The following is a 27914-nucleotide window of genomic DNA, read 5'->3' as shown; positions in this document are numbered from 1 at the left end:
TTCCTCACACCCTCCAAAATATGGTTGGTTAAGTGGATGTGACTGGATTTTAATTGGCTGGATGGGCCTTCTACCACACTGTACCATTAAAATTAAAATGAGATAGCATTCAAGACCTAGAATCTTGCCAAGTTAAATGGCACCATGTTTATCTGTCTCCAATTAATCACTTGCCCCGGTAAGGATCTCCTACCCCATTGCAGCAGAGTCTATGTGTTACATAGAAGATAGGAGCAGGAGTAGGTCATTCGGCCCTTCCTGCCTGCTCCGCCATTCAATGAGATCATGGCTGATCTTAAAGTTCAGTACCCCGTCCCCGCCTTCTCTCCATAACCCCTAATTCCCTTATAGTGAAGAAATATATCTAATTCCCTCTTAAATATATTCAATGAACCTGCCTCTACTGCTCTCTGTGGCAATGAATTCCACAGATTCACCACCCTCTGGGTAAAGAAATTCCTCCTCATCTCGGTCCTAAATGGTTTGCCTATTATCCTTGAACCATGGCCCCAGGTTCTGGACTCCCTTCCGCATCCATTCTGTCCAGTCCTGCCAGAATTTTATATGTCTCTATGAGATCCCCTCTCAATCTTCTAAACTCCAGCGAGTACAATCCCAATTTGCGCAATCTTTCCTCATAAGTCATTCCTGCCATTCCAGGTATCAGCCTGGTGAATCGCCTCTGCACTCCCTCCATTGCAAGAACATCCTTCCTTAGATAAGGTGACCAAAACTGCACACAATACTCCAGGTGTGGTCTCACCAAGGCCCTGTACAGCTGCAGTAAGGTATCCTTGTTCCTATACTCAAACCCTCTTGATATGAAGGCCAACATACCATTTGCCTTTTTAACCGCCTGCTGTACCTCCAAGCTCGCCTTCAATGACTGGTGCACAAGAACCCCTAGGTCTCTCTGCACTTCCCCATCTCCCAATCTATTGCCATTCAAATAGTAATTTGCCCTCTGGTTTGTATTACCAAAGTAGATAACCCCACATTTTTCCACATTGTAATGTATTTGCCATGTATCTGCCCAGTCCCCCAATTTATCCAAATCACACTGGAGCTTCCTGACCCCCCTCTTCAGTGCACACAACGCCTCCTAGCTTAGTGTTGTCTGCATATTTGGAGATATTACATCCAATCCCCTCATCAAGATCATTAATGTAAATTGTGAACAGCTGGGGTCCCAGTACAGATCCCTGTGGTACCCCACTGGTCACCGCCTGCCACTCAGAAAACAAGCCATTTATCCCAACTCTCTGTCTTCTATCTGCCAGCCAGTTCTCAATCCACATCAATACCTTTCCCCCAATCCCATGAGCCTTGATTTTGGAAGCCAGTCATTTATGTGGGACCTTATCGAAGGCCTTTTGGAAGTCCAGGTACACCACATCCACTGGCTCTCCCCCATCTATTTTACCTGTCACCATCTCAAAGAATTCCAATAGATTTGTCAAGCACAATTTACCTTTTGTAAATCCATGTTGACTCTGTCCGTCCCTTCTCTGCTAGTCATATGCTCCACTATTACATCCTTAATAATGGATACCATTATTTTGCCCACTACTGATGTAAGGCTCACCAGCCGATAATTCCCTGCTTTTACTCTACCCCCGCTTTTTAAATAGTGGGGTAACATTAGCTACCCTCCAGTCCATGGGTACTCATCCTGAGTCTATCAAGTTCTGGAAAATAATTCTTAAAGCATCTGCTATCTGAATGTCCACTTTCTTAAGTACCCTAGGATGTAGATTATCAGGCCCTTGGGATTTATCGGCCTTCAATCCCTTCAATTTCCCCAAGACCATGTCCTTAGAGATACTGATTTCTTTCAGTTCCTCCCTTGCATTAGTCTCTATGTTCCCCAACATCCTTGGGAGGTTATTTGTATCCTTTCTTGTGAGGATATTGGCCATTTCAGAACTGCAAGATACCTTCAATCTCACTGATGACAATTCAACCGTGACCCATGGGAGGTAAAAAAAACTATTTCACTTCTTTATCCAGGACTGTTAAAACAAGTTGTTGCACTCCTCCTGTGTTTGAGATTGACCCAGCTAATGCTAGTCGCCATGTCATCAGCCAGAGTGCAGTGAAGCTGAACAGACAATGTATTGAGTTAATAAAAACATCCCCAGACACTATGATTGTAGTTTAATACACAAATGTGCTTGGGAAACATGGCAGGTCACACAGCTTTCTTTATGTAGCAAAGATGCATCACGTTTCAACCACGACTCCTTTGTCAAGGTGTGATCAAAAAGTAGGTAAGATTCTGAATCAAATAGTTTTGGGGAGGGGGGGAATGAGGTGCACAGGGCCACAGAAGAGGTCCCAGGTGGATAAAGGTTGGAGGGAAAAAGAGTAAAAAGCTGAGAAGTGATTGAGCAAGGGGATAGCTCTCTCCCAAATGAGAGAGAAGAGGGTAGGGAGAATGAGGAAGCAGAGAGACATTACAGAAACTAAAGTACCCGTTAAATCCATCCAGTTTGAGAGTACTCAGACAGAATATTAGGTATTGCTCCTCTAATTTGCAGGTGGCTTTAGTTTGGCAGTGCATGAGACCATAGACAGATATGTCGACGTGGAAGTAAGGCATAGAATTGATATGGTTTGCCGCTGGGACATCTCTGCTACTGCAGTGGACAGAGCAAATGAGCAATGTAATGACCCAGGGAATGACAAGAGGGCACATCATCAGGTTCAAGTGCTTACCTGCAATGTGTCAGGTGGAGTCAGCAATTTTAGGTCTGCCCCAACTGAGAAACTGGCAGCTGGAGAACACAAAAGAAAGGCTCAATCAAAAGCAGCAATATCATCCTTCACCAGGTTGCTCACCATAACCCGTAGCTTTATAGCAAATAGTGAAGGCCTTTGAACCCAAGCCTCAACAATTACTCAATTCCAAATCCTTATGTAATGCCCAGAAGCCTAATCCTCCTGAGTGTGGAGCACTTATCTTTTTTCTTCTTTGGCTTGGCTTCGCGGACGAAGATTTATGGAGGGGGTAAAAAGTCCACGTCAGCTGCAGGCTCGTTTGTGGCTGACCAGTCCGATGCGGGACAGGCAGACACGATTGCAGCGGTTGCAAGGGAAAATTGGTTGGTTGGGGTTGGGTGTTGGGTTTTTCCTCCTTTGCCTTTTGTCAGTGAGGTGGGCTCTGCGGTCTTCTTCAAAGGAGGCTGCTGCCCGCCAAACTGTGAGGCGCCAAGATGCACGGTTTGAGGCGTTATCAGCCCACTGGCGGTGGTCAATGTGGCAGGCACCAAGAGATTTCTTTAGGCAGTCCTTGTACCTTTTCTTTGGTGCACCTCTGTCACGGTGGCCAGTGGAGAGCTCGCCATATAATACGATCTTGGGAAGGCGATGGTCCTCCATTCTGGAGACGTGACCCATCCAGCGCAGCTGGATCTTCAGCAGCGTGGACTCGATGCTGTCGACCTCTGCCATCTCGAGTACCTCGACGTTAGGGGTGTGAGCGCTCCAATGGATGTTGAGGATGGAGCGGAGACAACGCTGGTGGAAGCGTTCTAGGAGCCGTAGGTGGTGCCGGTAGAGGACCCATGATTCGGAGCCGAACAGGAGTGTGGGTATGACAACGGCTCTGTATACGCTTATCTTTGTGAGGTTTTTCAGTTGGTTGTTTTTCCAGACTCTTTTGTGTAGTCTTCCAAAGGCGCTATTTGCCTTGGCGAGTCTGTTGTCTATCTCATTGTCGATCCTTGCATCTGATGAAATGGTGCAGCCGAGATAGGTAAACTGGTTGACCGTTTTGAGTTTTGTGTGCCCGATGGAGATGTGGGGGGGCTGGTAGTCATGGTGGGGAGCTGGCTGATGGAGGACCTCAGTTTTCTTCAGGCTGACTTCCAGGCCAAACATTTGGCTCACACCAAGACACAAGAGAAACTTGTCCGTGAACTACTCTTTGCAGATGATGCCGCTTTAGTTGCCCATTCAGAGCCAGCTCTTCAGCGCTTGAGCACTTATCTAGTGCATTGGTATATCACAGGCCCTGGAGCCACAGCACTTTTAAGTAAAAGCCTTGTTTTCTTTTCACCTCACGTTACATGAATATTTTCCTTATGGTTCTTTTTTGTGCAGTCAGTACTAGAGACAAGGTCCCACACAGAAGGTTCAAACATTAGGTGTGGATATTGAAGTGGTAAAATGGATTCAAGAGTGGCTGGATGGGAGATGTCAGAGAGTGGAGGTGAATAATTGTTTGTCAGGTTCAAGACCAGTCGCTAGTGGTGTACCTCAAGGATCTGTACTGGGTCCGTTGTGGTTTGTAATATACATTAGTGATCTAGATGATGGGTGGTAAATTGGGTTAGTAAGTATGCAGATGATACTAAGATAGGTGGCGATGTGGATAATGAAGGTTTTCAAAGGTTACAGAAAGATTGGGCAAGTTAAAAGAGTGGGCTGAAAGTTGGCAAATGAAGTTTAATGCTGACAAGTGGGAGATGCTACATTTTGGTATGACTAATCAAAATAGAACATACATGTGAATGGTAGGGTGTTAAAGAATGCAATTGAACAGAGAGATTTAGGAATAATGGCACACAGTTCCCTAAAAGTGGAATCTCAGGTGGATAGGATAGTGAAGAAAGCTTTTGGAATGCTGGCTGTTATAAATCAGAGCAGAGAGTATAAGAGTTGGGAGGTAATGTTAAAATTATACAAGGCATTGGTGAGAACAATTTTGAAATATTGTGTTCAGTTCTAGTCACCAAATTATAGGAAGGATGTGAACAAAATAGAGAGTAAGAGAAGATTCACCAGGATGATACCTGGGTTTTAGCACCTATGTTATAGAGAAAGGTTAAACAAGTTAGATCTTTATTTCTTAGAGCTTAGAAGGCTGAGGGGGGATTTAATAGAATTTTTTTTTATTTTAAGGGGAATAGATAGAGTAGATGTGGATAGTTTTTTCCATTGAGGATAGGGAAGATTCAAACAAGAAGACATGAGCTGAGAATTAGGGCGAAAAAGTTAAGGTGTAACACAAGAGGGAGTTTCTTTACTCAAAGAGTGGTGTCTGTATGGAATTAGCTTCCACTGGAGGTGGTGAAGGCAGAGTCAATATTATCTTTTAAGAAAAAATTGGATAGCTATATGGATGGAAAGGGTATGGAGGGTTATGGGCAGAATACGGGTCAGTGGAACAAGGAGAGTGTAAGAGTTTTGGCATTGGCCAGAAGGGCCATAATGGCCTGCTTCCCTGCTGCAATTGTTATATGGTTATACAAATCAAAACTTGACAGGTTCACAAGGAAGGGGGGCCCATAAATTTTGAGCAGAGTCTGAGGAAGCCATAACCAAATAAAAGGTTGAGAATGATTGGACTAGAATAACCCAGTCATTCTCAATGTAGGGTCATGTGCATAAACTTTGGGAATCCATTCCTGTTGTGCTTGTATTGACCAGGGATGTCTGAAATCATTGGGCTGGGATTTTCTGGAAGAACTACTCCAAATATTTAAAGGTCTTACGTTTAACCCTCTTCATATTTGGTACGGGTGATGCTTGATGATCAGAACATTCTGGAGAAACCTGTTCATCAGGAGAAATATCATGTTCCTCTAAAGCCATTTCGAACCGTTTTCTCAGAGTTATCTGGAACCAAAAGTTTGAAAAACAGCTTATTTTAAAAAAAAATGCAAACATTCCAACTGAATAACAATTTTTATTTATATATATATATATATATATATATTTTTTTTTTTTTTTTAACAGATACTCCCTGACGTGACCTACATCCATCACACATATAGTGACAAAGTATATAGATATGTTTTTGGGAAAGATTTGTTAGAGTAAAAATACTAAAACAGATCTTATTTGAAGTACTGGAGCTCTGCTAATGCTAGACATATTGGCTACACAGCTTTTCCAAGAGTTTTGAAGAATGCTCAAGACACTTCACTAATGAATTGTTGTTTACCAAAGACAACAGATGAAAGAGAATGCTGGAGCTGCTGTTGTCTGGAAGGAGAGTTGTTGGAGGATCATGTGGTTTTGTAAGCAGAGAGAGTCAAACAGGCTTTCTCTCAGAGAGAGAGGGAGAGAGATCACTTGTACAGTGTTACAGCCAGCAGAAGTAACTGGGACTGGAACAGGGAAAACTGGCAAGACCGACTGGAAGATGGCCTGGTTAAAGCCCTTGTGGTTCATGCAAAAGGAGAGGACTGGCTGCCTAATGTTTCACTTGAAATAAGAGAAACAAAAAGGAACTCTGTGATGACCTGAAAGAAAGAGGGGGCAAGTTTCGTCAGCAAGACACTGAGGTGACTGATGAACATCAGTTGTGGATGTCCTAGAACAACAAATCTCTCTCTGAAAACCAACAAGAACATTCCTGAGTGGTAACCATTTACCTTTCACCAAAGCCTGGTGAACTTGATAAAGATTAAATTCTGTGCACAGTATATGAATTGCCTGCAACCAGTGAACTTTGAGGAATGAGAAGTTAGATTGGACTGTGAACCAAAGAACTTTTCTGAACTTACACACATATTACATACACATGTGCTTAGAATTAAAAGGGGTTAAGTTAGGTTAAGTAAGTTAGTGATAAGTTCATGTTTGATTCTATGTTTAAAGATAATTAAAAACAACATTTGTCTTGGTGAATATCTATTGTTGCTGGGTTTTGGGGTCCTCTGGGCTCATAACAATATGACTTGCAAATTTTTTAAAAATATAAGATCTATGTTGTTTATATTGTATTTGACAAACTGTTACAGAAATAGGGCATGTAATACCCAAAATCTGCATACTTACCTTGTTAGTTGGCATCCTGGGTTCCTTCAGCTGGGTGCAGCCATCTTAATTCCTGTGCGCAGCCATCTTAATTCCTGTGCACATATGTGAGTCTTCTGTCAGCACATGAATGGTGGGTTCACATATTGGAGTTCAGTTGGCACATGTGCAAGAGTTAAGGGCACTCAACCCTTGCTCATGCACCATCCGAACTCCAATATGAGAACCCATCACACCTATGCCAACTGAAGACTTGTGCATGCGCACAGGATTCAAGATGGCTGCACCCAGCCTATCGATCCCAGGATGCCGACTAACAAGGTAAGCACAGACCAGATGTGGGAAGATTCACCAAGGTTGATTGACAAATTCAGGAAGCTTTAAGTTGTTATCGTCATATCTACGATGAAAAAAATATTTGATTAAAAAGTTTCCTTTAAGACTTTGGTACTCCATGTGTGCGGGCACAATTCCATCCATTTTGAGATACCACCAATCCATCGGTCCCAATTACTGTTGTAAGTCAGGGACAACCTGTACATTTTTATTTATATATATATATATATATATATATATATATAAATTTTATACATATACACGCACACATATGGAGGGCAGGGGACAAGGTGGTGAAATGTGTGGGGTTGATGTGAATGGAAGGAGGAGGGCAAGGAATGAAGTGGTGAAAGGTATGTGATGTATGTGGATGGAAACAGGAGGGAAGAGGAAAATAGAGATGTAAGTGTGAGGGGGCACGGGAAAGGGGGGAGTGTGTTGGGAATGGCCAGTTAGCACGATTTCAGTGCTTGGCCAGATTCCAGTCCATTATTAAGAAAGAGGATTTGTGGTTAGTGAAACCCCAAGATAAAATAGGCCAAAGTCAGCATTGGTTTCTTCAGGAAAGAGCTTTCCTCACAAATCTATTGGAATTCTTTGAGGAAGTAATGAACTAAAGAAGAGTCAGTTGATGTTTTACTTGGATTTTCAGAAGTCCTTTGATAAGGGTTAGTAGGGAAGGTTTAGTACATTTATGGTAGGTGCAGTATATATGGGCCATCACATCGTTCTATGTTCTCAGAGCAATTTTAAAATAGGACATTAGCACTGATGACAATATTTACAACAGATTCATTAACCCTCAAGATGCAGAACTACATTTTTGAACTAATCATCTTTCTGATGGACAATAAAGAAGCAGCAATACATTTCTAATGCAGGAATAAATTACAAAAGTCTGCAGACATCATGATTTAAGTAAAAAACACAATTAATCTCAGCAGGTACTTAATATAGCAAAGATAAAAATACATAACCAACACTTCAGGCTTGGATAAGGCCAATCTTTATCGTGCTAGTACCTTTCCAGCAATACTGTTGGTTCATCTCTTGCTTTGCAACCTCATGTGTAGCACCTTGTCAAAGGCCTTCTGAAAATCCAAGTAAACAACATCCATTGATTCTCCTTTGTCTGTCCTTTTTGTTACTGGATGGTGTCAAGGTTAGAGTTTTGGTGGAACTGCATTTAGTTAAGTGCAGAGCATTCTTTCACACTCCTGACCAACCATTCATCCATGAGCGAAAGGCTTTCTTGTGTCATGGAGAGAGTCTCTCACTATTGGATACTCACCCTCTGACCTGTTCTTACTGCAGTATTTGTGGCAGGTTCAGATGTGTTTCTGGCCAGCAATCATCCCTCCAACCCCCAAGAATGTTGAATACAGGGGAAACATGGCAATGGTAGCTGGTCCCATTCTCTTGTCAGACATGTTCATTGCCTGCCATGTACGATGCAAGCAAATACTTGATCTGATTCGAGTCTTGCATTCAGCTACTGCAAGCTCATGCATGAACCCCATGGTCACACATGAATACCACTATGGGCAGCAGGATCTGCATCATTGGGCAGGTGGGTAGAAGAATAGTTGAATTTAATACAGAGAAATGTGGTGTTGTATTTTGGAAGGTTCATCATGGGTCAAACCCACACAGTGAATGTCAGTGATATGGGGAGTATTGTGGAGCAGAGGGATTCAAGCTATTGCAGAGAACAAAGAGAAGGTGCTCAACAAAGCAATCTCCAAGTCTGTGCCATCTCTCCGTGTAATGGAAGATTCTAACCTGTTTTTTTTTTAAATTTGCAGCTCTGGGTTTTGCAAGGCTGAGAACCTGCTTGTGTTTTAGAATCAGCAGACATAAGCTAAATTCCACCGAGGGGCCAGAGATGCTGTTAGCTGAAGAAAGGACATCTGTGTACCAAGAACATTTAATCTTCCTGCTTGTTTTGGTCACAGACTGTCAGAGGCCTAGCCTTGATGCAAAATAAACCATTGTATTCAAAGTGATAAGCTGAAAATTATGTTACTAGTTAGAAACCTAGTATGCTAGCTTGCTTGCTTATCTTTCTTGCTGTGCTGGGAATAAGTGCTTGGGTAAGCAGTTTTTGGGTAATATAAGCCATGGTCCCGCTGCTGAAGAGAGAGACTCTCTGAGAGGTGGCAACATCTCTCAGCAAGAAGAAGAACTTCTAGAGTCCAGCCAACGTCCCAGTCAGGGGAGGTGGAGAAGCTGCTACCGGCGCCCTGACAACCTACTACAAGTGCGCAGTCGTTGCCTCGCTTTGGCAGCTGGGACCAGTCCAAGCGTTGATAAGTATAGTTGGGAAGGGCTTGCATATTGTAGTGTGAAATCAGCTTTTGAATTAGTAATAAACATTTGTATAAACTGAACTGCTCTCAGTGTGTGTGTCTATTTTCTTTTGGTAGCTCAAACACTGTGACCAATCTAAAATGAACAAAATGAGAGGTATAAGTTTACCCAAGACAATTCTCCGATGTAGAGGAGACCATAAATGGAGCATGGGATGTAGTAGATGACCCCTGCAAATTCTTCTGAAGCGTTGTTTCACTCGGAAGGACTGCGATCACAATGGTAATTGCTAAGGGGGCAATTGTTAGGGATGGAGAAGTGGACAAGGGAGTTGTGGAGGGAGAAATCCCTGTGGCAGGCAGAGAAGGGAGGAGAGGATAATATGTGTCGTTGGTAGAATCATGTAGTAGGTGACTGAAATGGCAGAAGAGACTGGTGGGATGTTAGCTGAGGTCAAGGGGAATCCTGTCCTTGTTGTGCTTGGGAGCAGAGAGGGCCAGGGCAGGTGTGGGTAGTGAAGGCTATCTGGATGAGGGCCAAGCTGATGGTGTTAGAGGCGGGACCACATTGTTTGAAGAAGGAGGACATCTCTAATGATCTGGCATGAAAGATGTCACTCTAAGAGCAACGCAACAGAGACTGAGGAATTGGGAGAAAGAAATGGAAAACTTACAAGAGACAGAGTGTGGAGGTGTAGTTGAGGTCAGACAAATGGTGGCCTTAGATGCTCCCTCACCTCCACAAAAGCCAGTCTGCAGCCAATTCAATTCATGAGTTGCAAAATCAACAACTGAGAACACAAGATCCAATAAAGGCTACTCAGCCGGACAACATCCACAGAATTAGCTGGATTTTCAAGTTATTCCAACACTGTCCCCAATACTGGCATCCATCCAACAGTGTGGAAAATTATCTGGGTGCATCCTGTTCATACAAAGGAGAGATCCTGGAAATGACCACCAACTCCTGAACAAAACACGAGTACTAGCTAATAAAAGAAACCATCAACATAAAACCAAAGGAAACATGCATAACACGTAATTCAATTCAAATTACCTGCCCTCAAATTATAAGAAAGCTGCCATATCAATACCTGGGTGATAATTGCAGCACTGATGAGCAAAGAGAAGGGCAGCGCAGTTAGCACAATGCCTTTATAGTGCCAGCAATCTGGATCAGACCAGGATTTGAGTCCTGTGCGGTTTGTAAGGAGTTTGTACGTTCTCCCAGTGTCTGCGTGGGTTTTCTCTGGAGGCTCCAGTTTCCTCCCACCATTCAAAATGTACCTGGGATGTAAGTTAATGGGATGTAAATTTGGCAGCATGGACTCCTGAGCCAAAATAGCCTGTTACTGTGTTTTATGTCTCAATTTAATGTTTTTTTTTTAAAAAGAATCCCTTTAACTTCACAGTGTGACAACTAACTGGAAAATAACTGAATTATTTCCATACCTCTTTGCTCTTCTGCTCCTGATCTTCACTGGATTCAGAGGAAAGGGGTAAAACTTTTGGATGGAAAGAAATCAAGGGTCAGGTTAGCAAACACGAAAGGACCAAAATACACAAGATACATAAAATACATAATAATCAGACAAACCTCTTAGTGCAGACTTCTTCCTTTTCTTCCGTTTACTGTAGTCTGCAACATTTGGAAGAGCTTTCACATGGGACATTGACAACCAACTGTACCCTGATTCTTCACTCCATGAATCTTCAGTGAAGAACTTCTGGCTTCTTCTTTTACGCTAATGTTACAAGGGTGATGGTTAATTAGAAAAGGAGTCTTCAAAATGTCCAAAGTGTTTAAGAATTTAGCAGCACTCTGTGACACACTGAAGACTATCTGCCAAGAGACATCTTATCCAATCTACAGCAGGTGTATTATTATTATTAGGACATTGTAGCAGGTTGAACCAAGCTAAACAATGAACGAGCTCACAAAGGTGTAAGTCGACAAGAAAAGGAAGCCCTGGCAGCTTGCTGCCAATCGTCAGAGATGATGTCATTTCTTTTTTTTTAAATATAATTTTTTATTTAATACTTCACCATGAACCATGTCAATAACTATAATGATTTGCTGCTTCTTTATTGTCCATCAGAAAGATGATTAGTTCAAGAATGTAGTTCTGCATCTTGTCAATAACTACAAATATTCATCATTACACAGTGATATTTTCATTTCCCCCCCTTCCTCCCACCCTCCCCACCCCTATAATGTAAAGCAAGAAATAAAAGAAAAATAAATAAACAATAAAAGAACACAAAAGAAAAGAAAAAGAAATAGTGCCATCCAAAATTCCATATTTAAGTATTTTTGTACTTGTATCTTATCGCTTTTAGAGATGGAGGTCCGAAATCAGCCGTTTCTAATATACTCTATGTACGGTTCCCACATTTGTTCAAATGAAGTATATTTGTCTTTTAGATTGTAGATAATTTATTACAAACGTACAGTAAATTGCAATGCAAGGAAAATGATAAAGCAATGTATAAACCCAAACAAGTTTGGGAAAAAGATTTAAATAAACAAATAAAGAATGAAACATGGAAGGAACTATGTGCAGGAACCATGAGTAATACAATAAATACTCAGTTTCGTATGATACAATATAATCGGCCACATCGACTATATACTACACCTCAAAAGTTAAAAGAATGGAATCCAACAATATCGCACAGATGCTTCCGTTGCAAACAAGAAATTGGAACAACATTACACGCAATTTGGACATGTACAAAAGTGAAAATTTTTGGGAGGATTTAAACCTAATATTAAATAGAATTACAAAAAATAGGATACCAAAAAATCCAAAAATCTTTCAACATGAAAGACAAAGAATTAGGCCTAAAATTAGACAGGATTCAAGAAAGATTTATTATGATTGCATTTGCAGCAGCAAAAAAGTGCATAATGATAACTTGGAAAATGGAAGCAACCTTAAAAATACAACAAGGGTAAATAGAAATGAACAAGTGTATTCCACTTGATGACGTCATTTCTGAGCCGACCATCGCAAAGGCTGTCAGGAGTGTGGGTGAGTTAAAAACGCGCATCAGAGTGAGTAAGGCAGTTGATCTTAACTCAACTACAACGGCTGGTGATCTTAATTTGTCACTAAACTACCACAACATATTATTAAAGAAAGGGTCAACAGCTGGTGTGAATGCCAATACAGTGGCTAAATTATTGGGCTTTTAATCCAGAGGGGCAGATAAACAATTCAGAGAAAATTTCAAATCCTGCCATAGCAATGACAAAATTAAATAACCTGGAATTTTGATAAAGCTGGTTTAAGTGACAATAAACCTACAGGATCATCAAAAGATGATCCAAAAGTGGCACCATTGTCAACACTATTACAGTGCCAGCGACCCAAGTTCTAATCCACTGCTGTCTGAAAGGAGTTTGTATATTCTCCTCGTGAACATGTCGGTTTTCTTCAGGTGCTTTGGTTTCCTCCCATATTCCAAAGATGTCCAGAAATAGCAGGTTAATTGGTAACATAGGAGTAATTGGGCAGAGCAGGGTCATGGACTGGAAGGGCCTGTTACTACACTATATCTCTAAAGTTAAAAAAAAAAGAAAAAAAATGCTTATTTGGTACTTTGATTCACAACTGAATCACTGCATCCTGGGTGCTGCAATTTAGGAAAGAGGTAAAGGGCTTTGAATGGATTCTAATCTCTAGAAGTGACAACAATGTTTGAGGCACTTGGCTTATATATATATATATATATATATAGAGAGAGAGAGAGAGAGAGAGAGAGAGAGGAGAGAGAGAGAAAGGAAATAGAACGGAGGCATTTGATATTATGAAAATGGATAGAAGCGGCTCACCAGTAGTTAATGCAAATCTGAGAGTGCACCCATCCTCAAAGATAAAATGCCCAGCACACTAGCATTGAAGGCCAAAATATTTACAACAACATTCAGCTTTTCCCAGGACTTTACTTTCACCATTGGGCCAATAGCAAGAACACTTGTGTGAAGCAAGGCCCAAATAATATTAAAGCATGGGCTAAGAAGTGGCAACTAACACTGATTCTACTCTGGTGCCAGGAAATAGTCACTTCCAAAGAGCCTAATCATCTACCAGTGACAGGCAATGACATTGCTATTTCCCAGTTCATCATCATGGAACATCATAGACTCTTCAGCCCACAATGTGGTGCCAACCTACTCCATATCAACCTTTTCCTTCCCAACCTTACAACCTGACTAAGAGTCTTTTGAATGTTCCTATTTTATCAGTCCCAACCACCATCGCCAGCAATGCATTCAAGGCACCAACCTTTCCATGGAGAAAACGTACCTCTAGCATCTCTCCTAAACTTTCCTCACTCATCTTAAACAGATACCCTCTGGTATTTGCTATTGTCACCCTGAAAAAAAAATACTGACTGTCCACCCTATTAGCTCTTCATAATCTTATATACCTCTAATAAATCACCGCGCATCCTTCATTCTCCAGAGTTTATTGCCATACACATTGTACAATATATCCATGCACTGAAATTCTTACTTGCTGCAGCTGAACATGAAAGCAAAGTGCGCAGGTGTGCCTGTGTGAGGAGCAGGGGCATTACTATGGTGGACTGACACAAAAACTACCTCTGATGTCTCCTCCAAATGTTCCTCCTCTCATTTAAAGAGACAGCCTCTTGTATTTGTCCATTGCTGTCCTGGGGAAGAAAGGTGCAGGTTGCCCATCCTACTTCTTCTAACCCTGGGGATCACCTTTGACCAGAACTGGACCAGCCACATGAATGCAAATGTGGTAGAACATAGTACCGTGGGCATGTCATCACTGGGCTGGGTAGGCTGGCCCACCTTCCGTACCCCCTCCCATAAGATCCCCTAATATAGGCCGAGAGCCCTAGTCTCCTCCCTCATATGCGAGTCAGCACCATACTGAAGCATGTCTGGGTCTTCTGATCAATAAAGCCTTTGACTACCTGCTTCATGTCTGGGAGTCAAGTTTAGCAGCTTACCACAGGACCCTTTCTCCGTGGTAATCTAATGGAAAGATCTAGTCAGTCCATTTTGCCTACATGGAATGTTTGCTGGGGTGCATGCAGCTACAAGTTAGCACATTACCTTCATCTAGAGTCATGGTGAGGTGGAAGAAGAATGATTAGATCGCCCTTTCTCCAGGGTGTTAGAAAAGAAAATTAAATCTTTTTATTTATTTATTTAAAAGGTCTCTTTTTCATGACATTCTGCAGGCTTTCATGACTCTAGGTATTTATTTTAGAAGTAATCAATTCACTGAAATTTTCCCGCAACTTTAGTGAGATTTGAACTCATGTCTGGATTACTTCTCCTCTGGCTTTCATCCAGTGACATATTCACCAAAGAACCAACCAATTAACGAGAATCCACCACATCTCTCCCCTTCCCAACTTCATCACTTGTCTGCCAAGCTACTGAGTCTTATGGTAACCATCCACTTCCAGAGATCACAAGCTATTCCTCAAGCAGTGCACAACATCATGTAAATGATAGCATTTCCTGCCTATTTCACCACATACAACTCATCCTCCTCCACCTGACCTCTCCAGTTTTTTTTAAACCGCCTGTCTCTCTTCCCATTGATCTGGCACCTGCCTGTCAACTGCCTCCACCTCCCTGTGCACCCATTATGTCACCCCTCCCCGGTTTGCCAATCCTCAACTGGACACTGTTCAACCTTTTCCACCCTGTCCATCTTCCCTCTGCGGAAGGGTTCAAACCCAAGATCGACTATTCTTCCCCCTCCCCCTCCCCAACTGACTCTACTCGACATAGCTGAATTCATCCAGTGGACTTTTTTTTGCTCCAGATTCCAGCATTTGTAGTCTCTCATGTGCCTCCAACATTTCCTGCACACTTAATGATTCCAGATACAAAAGGTGCCCCGAATTCCCACAAAAAAATGGAATGTGTAAATATTGGATCCACGGCAGCATGCTGTCACAGTCTCTTCAATTCAGAATTTGACTGTAAACACACACGATACTCAACACTAAAATGTTAAAGGCAAAGAGTCACAAAGCTGGTGCCTGACAAAATAAAACCGATACTGCGTAGAGTGACTGGATATCTAAAACCAATAAAAGCTAACATTGTGAGTTTCAATAATAAAACAAGATGCTGGAGCAGAATTAGGCAATTCAGCCCATCAAGACTGTTCTGCCATTCAAATCACAGCTGATGCATTTTTTTCCTTTCAACACATTCTCCTGCCTTCTCCCATGACCTTTGACACCATTACTAATCAAAAACTTGTCAATCTCTGCTTTAAATATACACAATGAATAATATATACAAAATTGTGGGTCAGTTTATTACCAATTCCTGCACTCATTTCATGCTCCAACTCTGATGTTTCCCCCTTGCAATTTTCTGTTGCAATTTGTGTTATCAATAACTCGGCAAGAAATTTTCCCGATTAAAAAAAAAAATCTATTGTTTCTTTTTGCTCCCCTTCCCAGGTTCCTGCTGCTCAATTTTTCTCCCGATTGAAGCAATATAAGAAATATTTTACCAGCCTCTATGCTAAGAGAGACAAGAGATGCAGATAGTGGAATCTAGTGCAAAAACAAATCACTGGAAGAACTCAGGAGGTCAGGCAGACTTTGGGGAGGCAAATGTATGGTCAACTCAGTCCTGATGAAAGGTTTCATTTGGAATCATTGACCATCTCATTACCTTCATGAAATGATCCAACCAAGTTCCTCAAGCAGTTGGATTTTGGCCCAATTTTCAGCAATGTCATCTTAGGAAACTCTCCCTTGTCATGTGACTTGCAAAATTTAAAGCTTGGTCCTCTAACGTACATTCTCATTGGTCCATTATTATTCAACAAATCAATAACAGTAAATCATATAACCATATAACAATTACAGCACGGAAACAGGCCAATTTAGCCCTTCTCCTCTGCACTGATCCAAGTACCCCCCCTCTAATCCCACTTACCAGCACTCTGCCCATATTCCTCCATCCACCTCCCATCCATATACTCATCCAACTCTTTATTAAATGACCTCCACCACCTTTCCCAGAAGCCCATTCCACACAGTAACCACTCTCTGAGTAAAGAGGTTCCCCCTCATGTTACTCCTAAACCTTTGCCCGTCAACTCTCAACCCATGACCTTTTGTATCCATCTCTCCTACTCGCAATGGGAAAAGCCTTTCTACATCAATTCTATCTATCCCTCTCATTATCTTAAACACCTCTATCAAATCCCCTCTCAGCCTTCTACATTCCAAGGAATAAAGACCTAATTTGCTCAATCTTTCCTTGTATTCCAGATGCTGAAACCCAGGCAACATTTTTGTAAATCATCTCTGCACTCTCTCTATCTTGATGATATCCTTCCTATAAATCAGTGACCAGAACTGCACACAGTACTCTAAATTTGGCCTCATCAATGCCTTGTACAGTTTCATCATTACTTCCCAACTCCTATATTCTATGCACTGATTTATATAGGCAAGCATACTAAAGGCCTTCTTCACCACCCTATCCACAAGGGCTTCAGGGAACAATGCACCATTATTCCTAGATCTTTCTGCTCCACTGCATTCTTCAATGCCCTCCCATTTACCACACGTCTTGCTTTAATTATTCTTTCCAAAATGAAGCACCTCACACTTATCAGCATTAAACTCCATCTGCCATCTTTCTGCCCATTCCTCTAAGCAGTTTAAATCCCTCTGCAATAATTGAAAATCCTCTTCATCATCCACAATTCCCCCTATTTTAGTATCATCTGCATATTTATTAATCCAATTTACCACTCCATTCTCCATATCATTAATATATATGACAAACAGCAACGGTCCCAATAACGAACCCTGAAGTACACCGCTTGTCACCAGTCTCCATCCTGACAAACAATTATCTACTACTACTCTCTGGCACCTTCCTTCCAGCCACTGTTGAATCCATTTGACTATCTCCAAATTAATACCCAAGGACTTAACCTTCCTAACTAACCTCCCATGCGGAACCTTATCGAAGGTTTCATCAACATTCCTAGTCACCTCTTCAAAAAATTCAACAAGATTGGTCAAACACTACTTTCCATGAACAAATCCGTGTTGAGTGTCCCTGATCAGACCCGTCCCTCCATATACTTAGATATACTATCTTCAAGAATGCTTTCCATCAATTTACCTACCACAGAGGTCAAATTTACAGGCTGATAATTGCTCAGCTTGCTCCTTGAACCCTTTTTAAACAAAGGAACCACATGCACAACACGCCAATCCTCCGCACGATACCCATCTCTAATGACATTTGAAAAAATTGCCAGAGCCTCCACTATTTCCTCTCTAACTTCTCTCAAGGTCCTGGGGAATATCCTGTCGGGACCTGAAGACTTATCCACCTTTATATGTTTCAAAAGCTCCAGTACTACTTCTTTCTTAATCACTATAGTCTTCATATATATCCCCTTTGCTTCCTTTACCCTGCATAGTTCAATATCCTTCTCCTCAGTAAATACGGAGGAAAATAAATTGTTCAAGAACTCCCCCATCTCTCTTGGCTCCACATACATTTGTCCTTTCTGATTCTCTATTGGACCAATTTTATCTCTCACTTTCCTTTTGCTATTTACCCTGCTTGCTATAGCCACCTCATACCCTCTTTTAGCTTTTCTAATTTCTTCTTAAGATTTGTTTCACATTCAATATAGTACCCAAACATCTCCTTTTTCCCATTTCTTATATTTATTGTAGTACTCTCTCTTTTTTTCGAACCAAGTTTCCAATATCCCTTGAGAACCATGGCTCTCTCAAACTTTTGACCTGACCTTTCAACCTAACAGGTTTATAAAGATTTTGTACTCTTAAAATCTCTCCTTGAAAAGACCCTCCATTTCTCTATTACATTCTTCCCAGAAAACAAATTGTCCCAATCCACCCCTTGTAAATCCTTTTGCATCTCCTCAAACCTAGCTTTTCCCCACTCAAAAACCTCAATTCTGGGCCCAGACCTATCCTTTTCCATAATTACCTTGAAGCTAATGGCACTATGATCACTGGACTCTAAGTGCTCCCCCACACACCTGTGTCACCTGATCCATCTCATTTCCCAACAGTAAATCCAACACAGCTCCCTCTCTAGTTGGTACCTCCACATATTGATGTAAAAAGCTATCCTGAACACATTTTACAAACTCCAACCCATCCAGCCCTTTCACAGAATGGGTTTCCCAATCAATATTCAGAAAATTAAAATCCCACACAATCACTACCCTGTGCTTATTACAAATATCTGCTATCTCCCTACTAATTTGTTCCTCTAATTAGCATTCCCCATTCAGTGGTCTATAATACACCTCTATAATTGTAACTTCCCCTTTCCCATTCCTCACTTCCACCCAAATAGCCTCCCTGGACAAGCCTTCCATTCTATCGCACCTAAGCACCGCTGTAATATTTTCTCTAACAAGTAGTGCAACCCCACCCCCACTTGTCTCCCCCCCTTGTTCTATCACACCTAAAGCAACTAAATCCAGGAATATTTAGCTGCCAGTCACATCCCTCCTGTAACCATGTTTCACATATGCAAATGTGCTTTTGCTTGACAAAAATGCATGGTAAACGATAGACCAGATTGCCTCCACAGCTTTTTGACGTAATTTCCTGGACAGAATCATTCCCATGTGTTCTTCCTATCACCGATGTCTTTCAACTGAGGACTAAATAAGTCCACTTTGAAAAGTGAATGTAGAATTTTACAAAATCCTTTCTAAAAATCCAGACAAAGATTCAAAGAAACAATTAGAACTTACCCTTTAAATAGTCTCCTTATAAATGTAATGCATTTTATTTTAAATATACCTATTCATCTGTATTGCCTCTGCATTCATAATGCATCATATCCACAAAACTTCTAAATGGATGGGAAAAGATTGGGAAGAACAAAATTCAACAAGTAATGCACCATCAATAACCTGAAAGACTAGAAGTTGTAGAGAAACTGATAGGCTTTTATTCATAACAGAATGGAGGCACATCCATGCTGGTCGACTGCCCTGGACTGAGGAGGGGGCTGTGACACAGTCGCCTTTATTCAGGGGTCTGTGGGAGGAACCTCAGGCACAGTCAGTAATGAGGGATTCCTAACATATCCAAACATATATACAGTGGTTTATCTCAATAGGGCACAGTCACTCCCAATAGAGGATTAAGAAACTAATTTCTGTAACACAAAAATTGCATCATACCATCACTTTCTCCTCTCTGCTCCATTTCTTACTTGCGCTTGCAACTTCTCTGAAAGTGAGATGAAAATGGGATGATAAAAAAGATATAGGACAACAATATACAAACATGAAATCTTTTCAAATATACTTCAAAACCCTAAAGAGCCTTAAAGAGTGAAAGCCCCATCATTCCCTGCTCTGAGAACTTAGCATTTCTAGGGCGTAAAGTCAGGCTGCACAAATATTATTTAAACATCAGCTAAATCAGATCTTTGTTTTCGTTGTGATCAGGTTTCTGGTACATGCTGTTTGGTTGTGTGATCGGTTACAACAATTTTGGAAAGTTAATTCAATCTGTATTTAATAATCTATATAATCTTCATATTGTATTAGACCCTGATATATTTTTATTAGGGAATATGCAACCGTTGATTGATTTAGAATTAGATAATTACCAGATCTCTTTTATTTACTTAGCGCTGGCAGTGGCCAAGAAATGTATAGCGATTACTTGGAAGAATAGAAATGTATTGTCTTTAGATAGGTGGTATTCAGAGATGAAGTTTTGTTTGGTTATGGAAAGAATATCTTTTTATATACAAGATAAGATGTCTTTTTACGAGTTAAAGTCAACCCCATTTATAGATTATATACAATTTAAATAAGTTTGCATTAATCATTTTTTTCTTTAAAAAAAACTTTTTTTATTATATATTTTTTCTATATATGTTTTCTTTTTTTCTTTCTTTTTTTTCTTTTTTTTTAGTTTTTTTATTATTAGTTGTTTTTTTTTCATTTAAGTTCTTTTTGATTTTGTTTTTTCATATATATTCTTATATAATAAAAATTTTTTGGATTAATGATTAATACTTAATTAATATTTTTTTGTTTTTTTATATATATTGATCTTTTTTTAAGATATATATTTTTTATTTTTTAAAATTATACTAATAGTATTAATTCTTCACTCTTTATCGTGGGGGTGGGTTTAGGGGTTAAAAGTAGTTTTTTTTTTAGTCTTCGTTTTTAGTTGTTAGGGGGAGATGCCGAGATTGGTATTGTATTAACTATGTTACTTTGTACTTGTATTACATTATTTTGTATTTTTTCTGTACGAGAATTACTTACTTTCTTCATATGTTAAAATTAATAAATAAAGTTTCAAAAAAAAAAACATCAGCTACCTAAACCCAAGAAGTACAGTTCAAGGAATTTGGAATGAGACAAAAAAAATTACAATAAAAAGATGAACAGGGCAAGATCCTGGAGTTATCAAAATATTCAGATCCCAAGTGCCAAATTAATGCTGATGTGGATCAAAACTCTCTCAGTGAGAGCTGACGAAGTGCTTGCTTGATGCAAGGATGCTATCAGGAGGTTTACACGGTATTTTATGGTGTGGGATATAATGATGATATATCCCACACCATAAACTTAAACACAAGGATATGATAGAGAGTAGGCAGCAGACAATACAGGAATTGGCCACATATAGTGGTCTCCATAATGTTTGAGACAATGACACCTTTTTTCCCCTTTATTGTTTTCAATGTTCAATCAAATAATACGTGATTAAAGTGCACATTCCACATTTTATTTGTGTATATTTTAGTTTGACCATGTTTGAGCACTTATTATATATAATTCCCCTATTTCAGGGCACCATACTGTTTAGGACACTTGGCTTCACAAGTGTTTGCGGTTATTCGGGTATGATTGATTGCTTCATTGGTGCAGGTATAAAGGGAGATAGGCTTCCTTCTAAGCTTTTGGTCACTTTTGGAGTCTGTCGCTGCTATTTTTCAACACGAGGACTAGAGTTTTGCCAATGAAAGTCAAAGCCATTATGAGGCTATAAACAGGAATAAAACTAAGTGACATCACTTAAAACTTAGGATTACCAAAATCAACTGTTTGGAACATGATTAAGAAGAAAGAGCGTATCAGAGAGCTCCATTATCACAAAGGGATTAGAAGACCTCTATTGTTGATTACAGAAGATTTCTCATCATAATGAAGAGAAATCCCTGAATGCACATCTGACAGATCAGAAACACTCTTCAGGAGGCAAGTGTGGATGCGATGTAGATGACTTCATGAACAGAAACACAGAGGCTACACTGCAAGATGCAAACCAGTAGTTAGCCACAGAAACTGTATGGCCAGATTACAGTTTGCCAAGAAGTATTTAAAAGACCCTGCATGATTCTGGGAAAGGTCTTGTGGACAGATGAGACCAAGATTAACCTGTATCAGAGTGACAGCAAGAGCAAAGTGTGGAGATATAAAGGAACTGCCCAAGATTCAAAGCATACCACTTCATTTGTGAAACATGTGGCAGGGTATTATGGCCTGGCTGACACAGGAACTGGCACACTTATTGATGATGCAACTGATGATGGTAGCAGCAAAATTAATTCTAACGTGGATAGAAACATCTTCTCAAATTCGAGCAAATGCATCTAAACTCATTGGACGGCAATTCATCCTACAGCAAGACAATATACTACTAAACAACAAAGTTTTACAAAGCTAAAAACTGAACAATTCTTGAATGGCCAAGTCAGTCACACAATCTAAATCCAATGGAGCATGCCTTCATATAACCTTATAACCATTTACGGAGTGGAAACAGGCCATGTCGGCCTTTCGAGTCTGCACCGGTTCACTAGAACAACTCCACTCTGTTTTATCTTTAGTTTTTTTAATATATCCTGTATTTCCTCTATTTCAAATGGTTTTATTAATTTATTTTGCTCCTCTTCTTGCAATTTTGGTAGTTCAATTTTAGCTAGAAACTCATCTATTTTGTCTTCTTTCCCTTCGTTCTCAATTCGATATAGTTGCACATAGAATTCCTTGAAGTTTTCATTGATCTCCGTTGGATTATATGTAATTTGATTGTCCTTTTTCCTTGATGCCAATACCGTTCTTTTAGTTTGTTCTGTCTTAAGCTGCCAAGCTAGTATTTTGTGCGTTTTTTCTCCTAGCTCCATAATATTTCTGTTTTGTCTTCATTATGTTCTTCTCCACCTTGTATATTTGTAGTGTTTCATGTTTTATTTTTTTGTCCGTCAATTCTCTTCTTTTTGTTGTATCTTCCCTTATTACTAATTCTTTTTCTGTACTTGCTATTTCCCTTTCCAGCTGTTCTATTTCCCGATTGTAGTCCTTCTTCATCTTAGTTACATAACTTATTATCTGCCCTCTGATGAACACTTTAATTGCATCCCATAGTATAAACTATCTTTCACTGATTACGTATTTATTTCAAAGTACATTTTAATTTGTCGCTGAATGAATTCTCTAAAATTCTGTCTTTTAAATAGCATGGAGTTTAATCACCATCTATATGTTCTCGGTGGGATGTCCTCCAGCTCTATTGCTAATAACAGGGGTGAGTGATCCGATAACAATCTAGCTTTATATTCTGTTTTCCTAACTCTCCCTTGGATGTGGGCTGATAACAGGAACAGGTCTATCCTTGAGTATGTTTTATGTCTACCCGAATAATATGAGTATTCCTTCTCCTTTGGGTATTGTACCAGCGAAGATACTCAGAACCTAGTGATGTCTATGAATCACAGACTTAAACCAGTCATTGCATGCAAGGGATATGCAACAAAGTACTAAACATGATAACTTTAATGTACTTACCATTGCTATATCACAAAGATTATGGTGCCTTGAAATGAGGGGACTATGCATTAAAAGGGCTGTAGTTTCTACATGGTCCACCAAAATGTATAAAAATAACCTTGAATAACATCTGGAATGTGCACATTCCATGTGAATTTCTTGATTATAGTTTAAAACTGTAGAGCACAGGGACAAAGGGGGAAAAAAAAGCCTGTCCGAAACATTGTGGAGGGTATGGTAGATGAGAGAAGATGATTGGGTTGGATATTTCAATTAGATAGAAATAAAATGGCAAATGGAATTTAATCCAATGAGATGGGAAATAATGATGACGGAGGTGTAAAGGAATACCCAATAATTTGAAGATGGTGAACACGGTATGAGAACAGAGGGACCTTGGATTACATACACAATAATCTTTAATTAGCGTCAAATGTAGCAAGGTGGTTGTAAAGTCAAAGGAGTGTGTTTTATCAGCAGAATGTGGAGTACAACAGCTGGGAGATTCAACAGATCACAGTTTGAGGACTGGGTACAGTTCTAGTCACAACACTATAAGCAAAGGAGAGGGTGCTGAAGAGATTCATAAGAGTATTGGATGGACTGCTGAAGTTGGACATTGCACAGACTGGAATAGCTTTCTTTGGGGCATGGAAAGAAACCAGAATACTCAGAAGAAAGCCAACAAGATGGTCCAGACTCCACACAGAACACATGGAGTTTGGGGGTTCCTGGACTTCTCAGTCAATAGCACTACCCACTGTATCACCATGCCACCTTGAAAGGTGCCAACTGCCTTGCAGTAAGGAAGAAAATTAGATATTATGATTGAACATAGTATTAGCAATATATTTGTGAATGGAACTTGACACTGTCCAATCCACCAGTTACTTCGCACAGGTTTACTGTCTTTCTCTCCAAAAATCAAGCCAATTGTCAATAACAACCCAGGCACCGAAAAACTTGCTCATTTTTCTCTGAAAGTAATAATTTTTAAGTAGGTCATGTTAAATATTATAACTGAACAACATTAACAATGCCTTTATCTCAATGTAGTGGAGAGGAGAGACATTCAATGGTCAAGATTCAGGAGAAAGTAGGACTTCAAACTTCAAGATGAATTAAATGGTCAAAGGCAGATATTGATAAGACAAAATAAAAACACAAGATGCTGGAAATACTCCAAAGCAGGCAGAACCTTCAAGGGAGGGAATATATTTTACATTTCCTCATCATCTAAATCGGTACTTAAATACTGAAAGTTTGTGGAAATCTTCCTGCATGAGAGGTAAAAGGCTGGACTTAACATGGTGCCTTTAAAAACCCAGATAATTTACACCCAGTAATACTTTGAAGTTCCACCACTGTTTCAGGATAGCAAATGCTTTACTGCATAATTGATCATTTACTTTTAATACATTCTATAAAATAAATAACCGGCTATTTTATGTCCTCCTCAACATTCTCCTTCCCTCTTCTCACAACAAAAACTACTGAAGCAGCAACAAGGAACAAATAATCACATACACATTTTGCATTTCACCCTTCCAAGAAGAACTTCTCTTCCCAAGGAGTTTTGTTTTGCTTTCATGCACCTATAATTAGAGCAGATACAAAAGGAACAATGTAACGCAAGGTCTGCATTCCCTTGCTTCCAAATTATCAAATGATCATCATAAAAAAATACAAACATTACAAATGCTGGAAATCTGGAAGAAAATATTCACAGACCCTTACAATATGATGATGATCTTTTATATTCATCATCTCTTTTTTTAATATAATCTAGTTTTTTTTTTAAAGTGGCTGTTTGGCCACAGCAAGAATGATTTTATGTAGATATATACATTGAGTAAAATTGAGCAATGTATATGACAATAAACTCTATCACTTGAGAGCTGCCATTAATTGTATACATTTCCCCTTACATTTAATTTACAAAAGTACAACACATAGATCCAAAGAATATCAGCATAAAAAAGTCCCTTCAGCCTTTCTATTAATCTACCTGGTCCTACTGACCTGCACTCAGTCCATAGCCCTCCATACCTCTCTCATCCATGTATCTGTCCAAATCTTTCTTAAAAGGTGAAAAATGAGTCCACATTCACCACTTCAGATGGCAGCTCATTCCATGCTCCCACTGCTCTTTGTGTGAAAAAGTTCAGCCTGATATGCCCCGTAAACTTTTCCCCTTTCACCCTTAACTGATGTCCTCTAGTTTGTATCTCACCTAACCTCAGTGTAAAAAGCCTACTTGCATTTACTTTATCTATAGTATTCATAATTTTGTATTCTGTAACTCGACCAAATCTCCCCTTATTCTTTTACAGTCCAGGGAAAAAAAATCCTGACCTGTTTGATCTTTCCCTGTAACTCAGTTCCTGAAGTCCCTTCTCTGCACTCTTTCTATCTAATTGATATTATTCCTGCAGTTTGGTGACCAAAACATCATACAATACTCCAAATTTGGCCTCACCAATGTCATATATAACTTTATCATAAGATCCCAACACCTATACACAATACTTTGATTTATGAAGGTCATAATGCCAAAAGCTCTCTTTACAACTTTATCCAGCATATTTGTTATTCAGACACCTGTAGGTTTGGTTGCTCTAGTTCCAATATTCCCCAAGCCAGCAACAGATCATCCATAAACTGGAGCATCGCTACACACACCCCAATGTGCACCATGCCATTCACCCATCAACTCTAATCAGTGCTCCAAAGTGCACTGCAATTTTAAAATTTGCAGATCAGTTTCATGTTGGAACTTGAAGATACTCTGTTGGAAGAGCTCAGCAGGTCACATAGCATCTGAGGGAGATAAAGGATGCACAATGTTTGGAGTTCGAACCTTTCACCATGACTTGAAATGTTAAACACTTTTTCTCCCACAGATGCTGATTGACCTGTCAAGTTCTACCAACAGATTTTATTTTGGTTGCCGATTCCAGCAACTGGACCCTCCTGTGCCCTCACACTGGAATGTATCTGAAGAGGCAATAAAAGAGGACAATTAAAAAAAAAAATCAGGTATTATTTTCTGCCTACAGAAACTTGACCTGGGGTATTTGATGAAATTTCACAGGGGATGCTGATCAGAAAAGTGGTTTATGGCATCTGTGGGCAAATAGCAAGTTAAATCCACAATTAGCCAGTTAACAGGAAGGGTTAATGGTGACCGTGTAAAGTAATGACTGTAAAAGTCTGTTTGAAGAGGGTTTCAACAGGCTCTGTGTAACATTTCTGCTTTCAGAAGCATGCATCAAGGATCAGTCCCACATACAGTGAATACAATTAACAAGCTTGTAAGGAGTGTAGAAGAAAGGGTAGTGTGGTTCAGAGTAAAGAAAGACGTAGAGTTCAGGGAGAAACCAATTCACCAAAGATGAGAAATAGAATTCAGTCCAGGAAGTGAGAGGAACATGGTGATGATGAGAAATTACTGTCAGAAAGAACATAGAACAGCATAGTACAGGCCCTTCAGCCCATGATGTTGTGGCAACCTATGCAAACCTACTCCACAACAATTTAATTCTTCCCTACCTCACCTATAATCCACTATTTTCTTACATCCATATGTCTAAGTGGCTTTTTAAATATTCCTATTGTAACAGCCTCCACCACCACCCCTGGCAATGCATTCCAGACTGTCACTAATCTCCATATACATAAAAAAAAACTACTTCCAGAACTCCCCTGAACTTTCCTCCACTCACCTTAAACAGATGTCCTCTGGTATTGGCTATAACTGCGCTGGTAGAAAATGCTGGCTGCCTGCCCAATCTATTCCCCTCAATCTTGCATACAAGAACAATGTACAGCAGTAATTCTCAGCCTTTTTCTTTCCACTCACATATCACTTTAAGTAATCCCTATGCCATAAGTGCTCCGTGATGAGTAAGGGATTGCTTAATGTTGTATGTGGGTGGAAAGAAAAAGTTTAAAACCCACTGTTTTAATTGTACCTAATTGACTCGTTATGTGCAGTTTCATAACCCCAAAGGAAATGGGCCAGTGATAATTTTCCTCAAGCAAAATATTTCCATAACAATTGGGTCCAGAGCAGTGGTTCTCAACCTTCCCCTCCCACTCACATACCACCTTCAGCAATCCTATACTAATCACAGAGCACCGATGGCATAGGGAATAATTAAAGTGGTATGTGAGTGGAAAAAAATGTTGCGAACCACTGATTTACAGATAAAGAGTATATTGTAATTGTACAACGTAAAGATGCACCAACATTTTTGCTTGCTGCCGCTAAACTGATACTCAAAACACACCAACCACAACGGTATAAATTAAATTACTACAGCGTGCTAAGGCAGAAAAAGAGAAAATAAATATAAAGTATAGATAAATAAGTAGTTTTTCGAAAGAAAAATAACTAAAGTTTCAGTAGTGCAAGCAAATCTTTTCATGCTCCTCTAGCAGTTTACATTTAAGGTTAGAGTAGTACAGGCAGACGTGGGGGGTGGGGGGGTGGGGGGGGTGGTTCAAGAAGCTGTTGCTAAACAAAAAGTTATTGAACCCAAGAAGGACAGAAAATAAAAGCAGAGTGATCCAAGAGTGCATACCCAGACACCTGAATGATAGCACCCACATGATTAAGGCATCTTACCATATAGAAGAAATTTTAAATAACAAGGAG

General features: G+C 39.9%; 1 protein-coding gene across 7 annotated transcripts in view; it reads right to left on the bottom strand.

Annotated features, from left to right (window-relative positions):
* sycp2l (synaptonemal complex protein 2-like) overlaps nucleotides 1-27914 on the bottom strand; it is a 145696-nt gene that overhangs the window by 21151 nt on the left and 96631 nt on the right. For 6 of the 7 annotated variants that reach the window (XM_069913360.1, XM_069913359.1, XM_069913361.1 and 3 more), the window contains exons 19-24: nucleotides 24782-24849; nucleotides 19637-19685; nucleotides 11011-11158; nucleotides 10866-10918; nucleotides 5499-5622; nucleotides 2719-2777 (exon numbers count right to left, since the gene is read on the bottom strand). In XM_069913360.1, coding sequence (XP_069769461.1) covers nucleotides 2719-2777; nucleotides 5499-5622; nucleotides 10866-10918; nucleotides 11011-11158; nucleotides 19637-19685; nucleotides 24782-24849 — 501 coding nt within the window. The remainder of the gene's footprint in view (nucleotides 1-2718; nucleotides 2778-5498; nucleotides 5623-10865; nucleotides 10919-11010; nucleotides 11159-19636; nucleotides 19686-24781; nucleotides 24850-27914) is intronic. The other variant, XM_069913362.1, reaches the window with a different exon arrangement.

The sequence above is a fragment of the Narcine bancroftii genome, chromosome 1 (genome assembly GCF_036971445.1).
Source record: "Narcine bancroftii isolate sNarBan1 chromosome 1, sNarBan1.hap1, whole genome shotgun sequence".
NCBI lineage: Eukaryota > Metazoa > Chordata > Chondrichthyes > Torpediniformes > Narcinidae > Narcine > Narcine bancroftii.
This window is presented reverse-complemented; position numbering and strand designations above follow the sequence as displayed.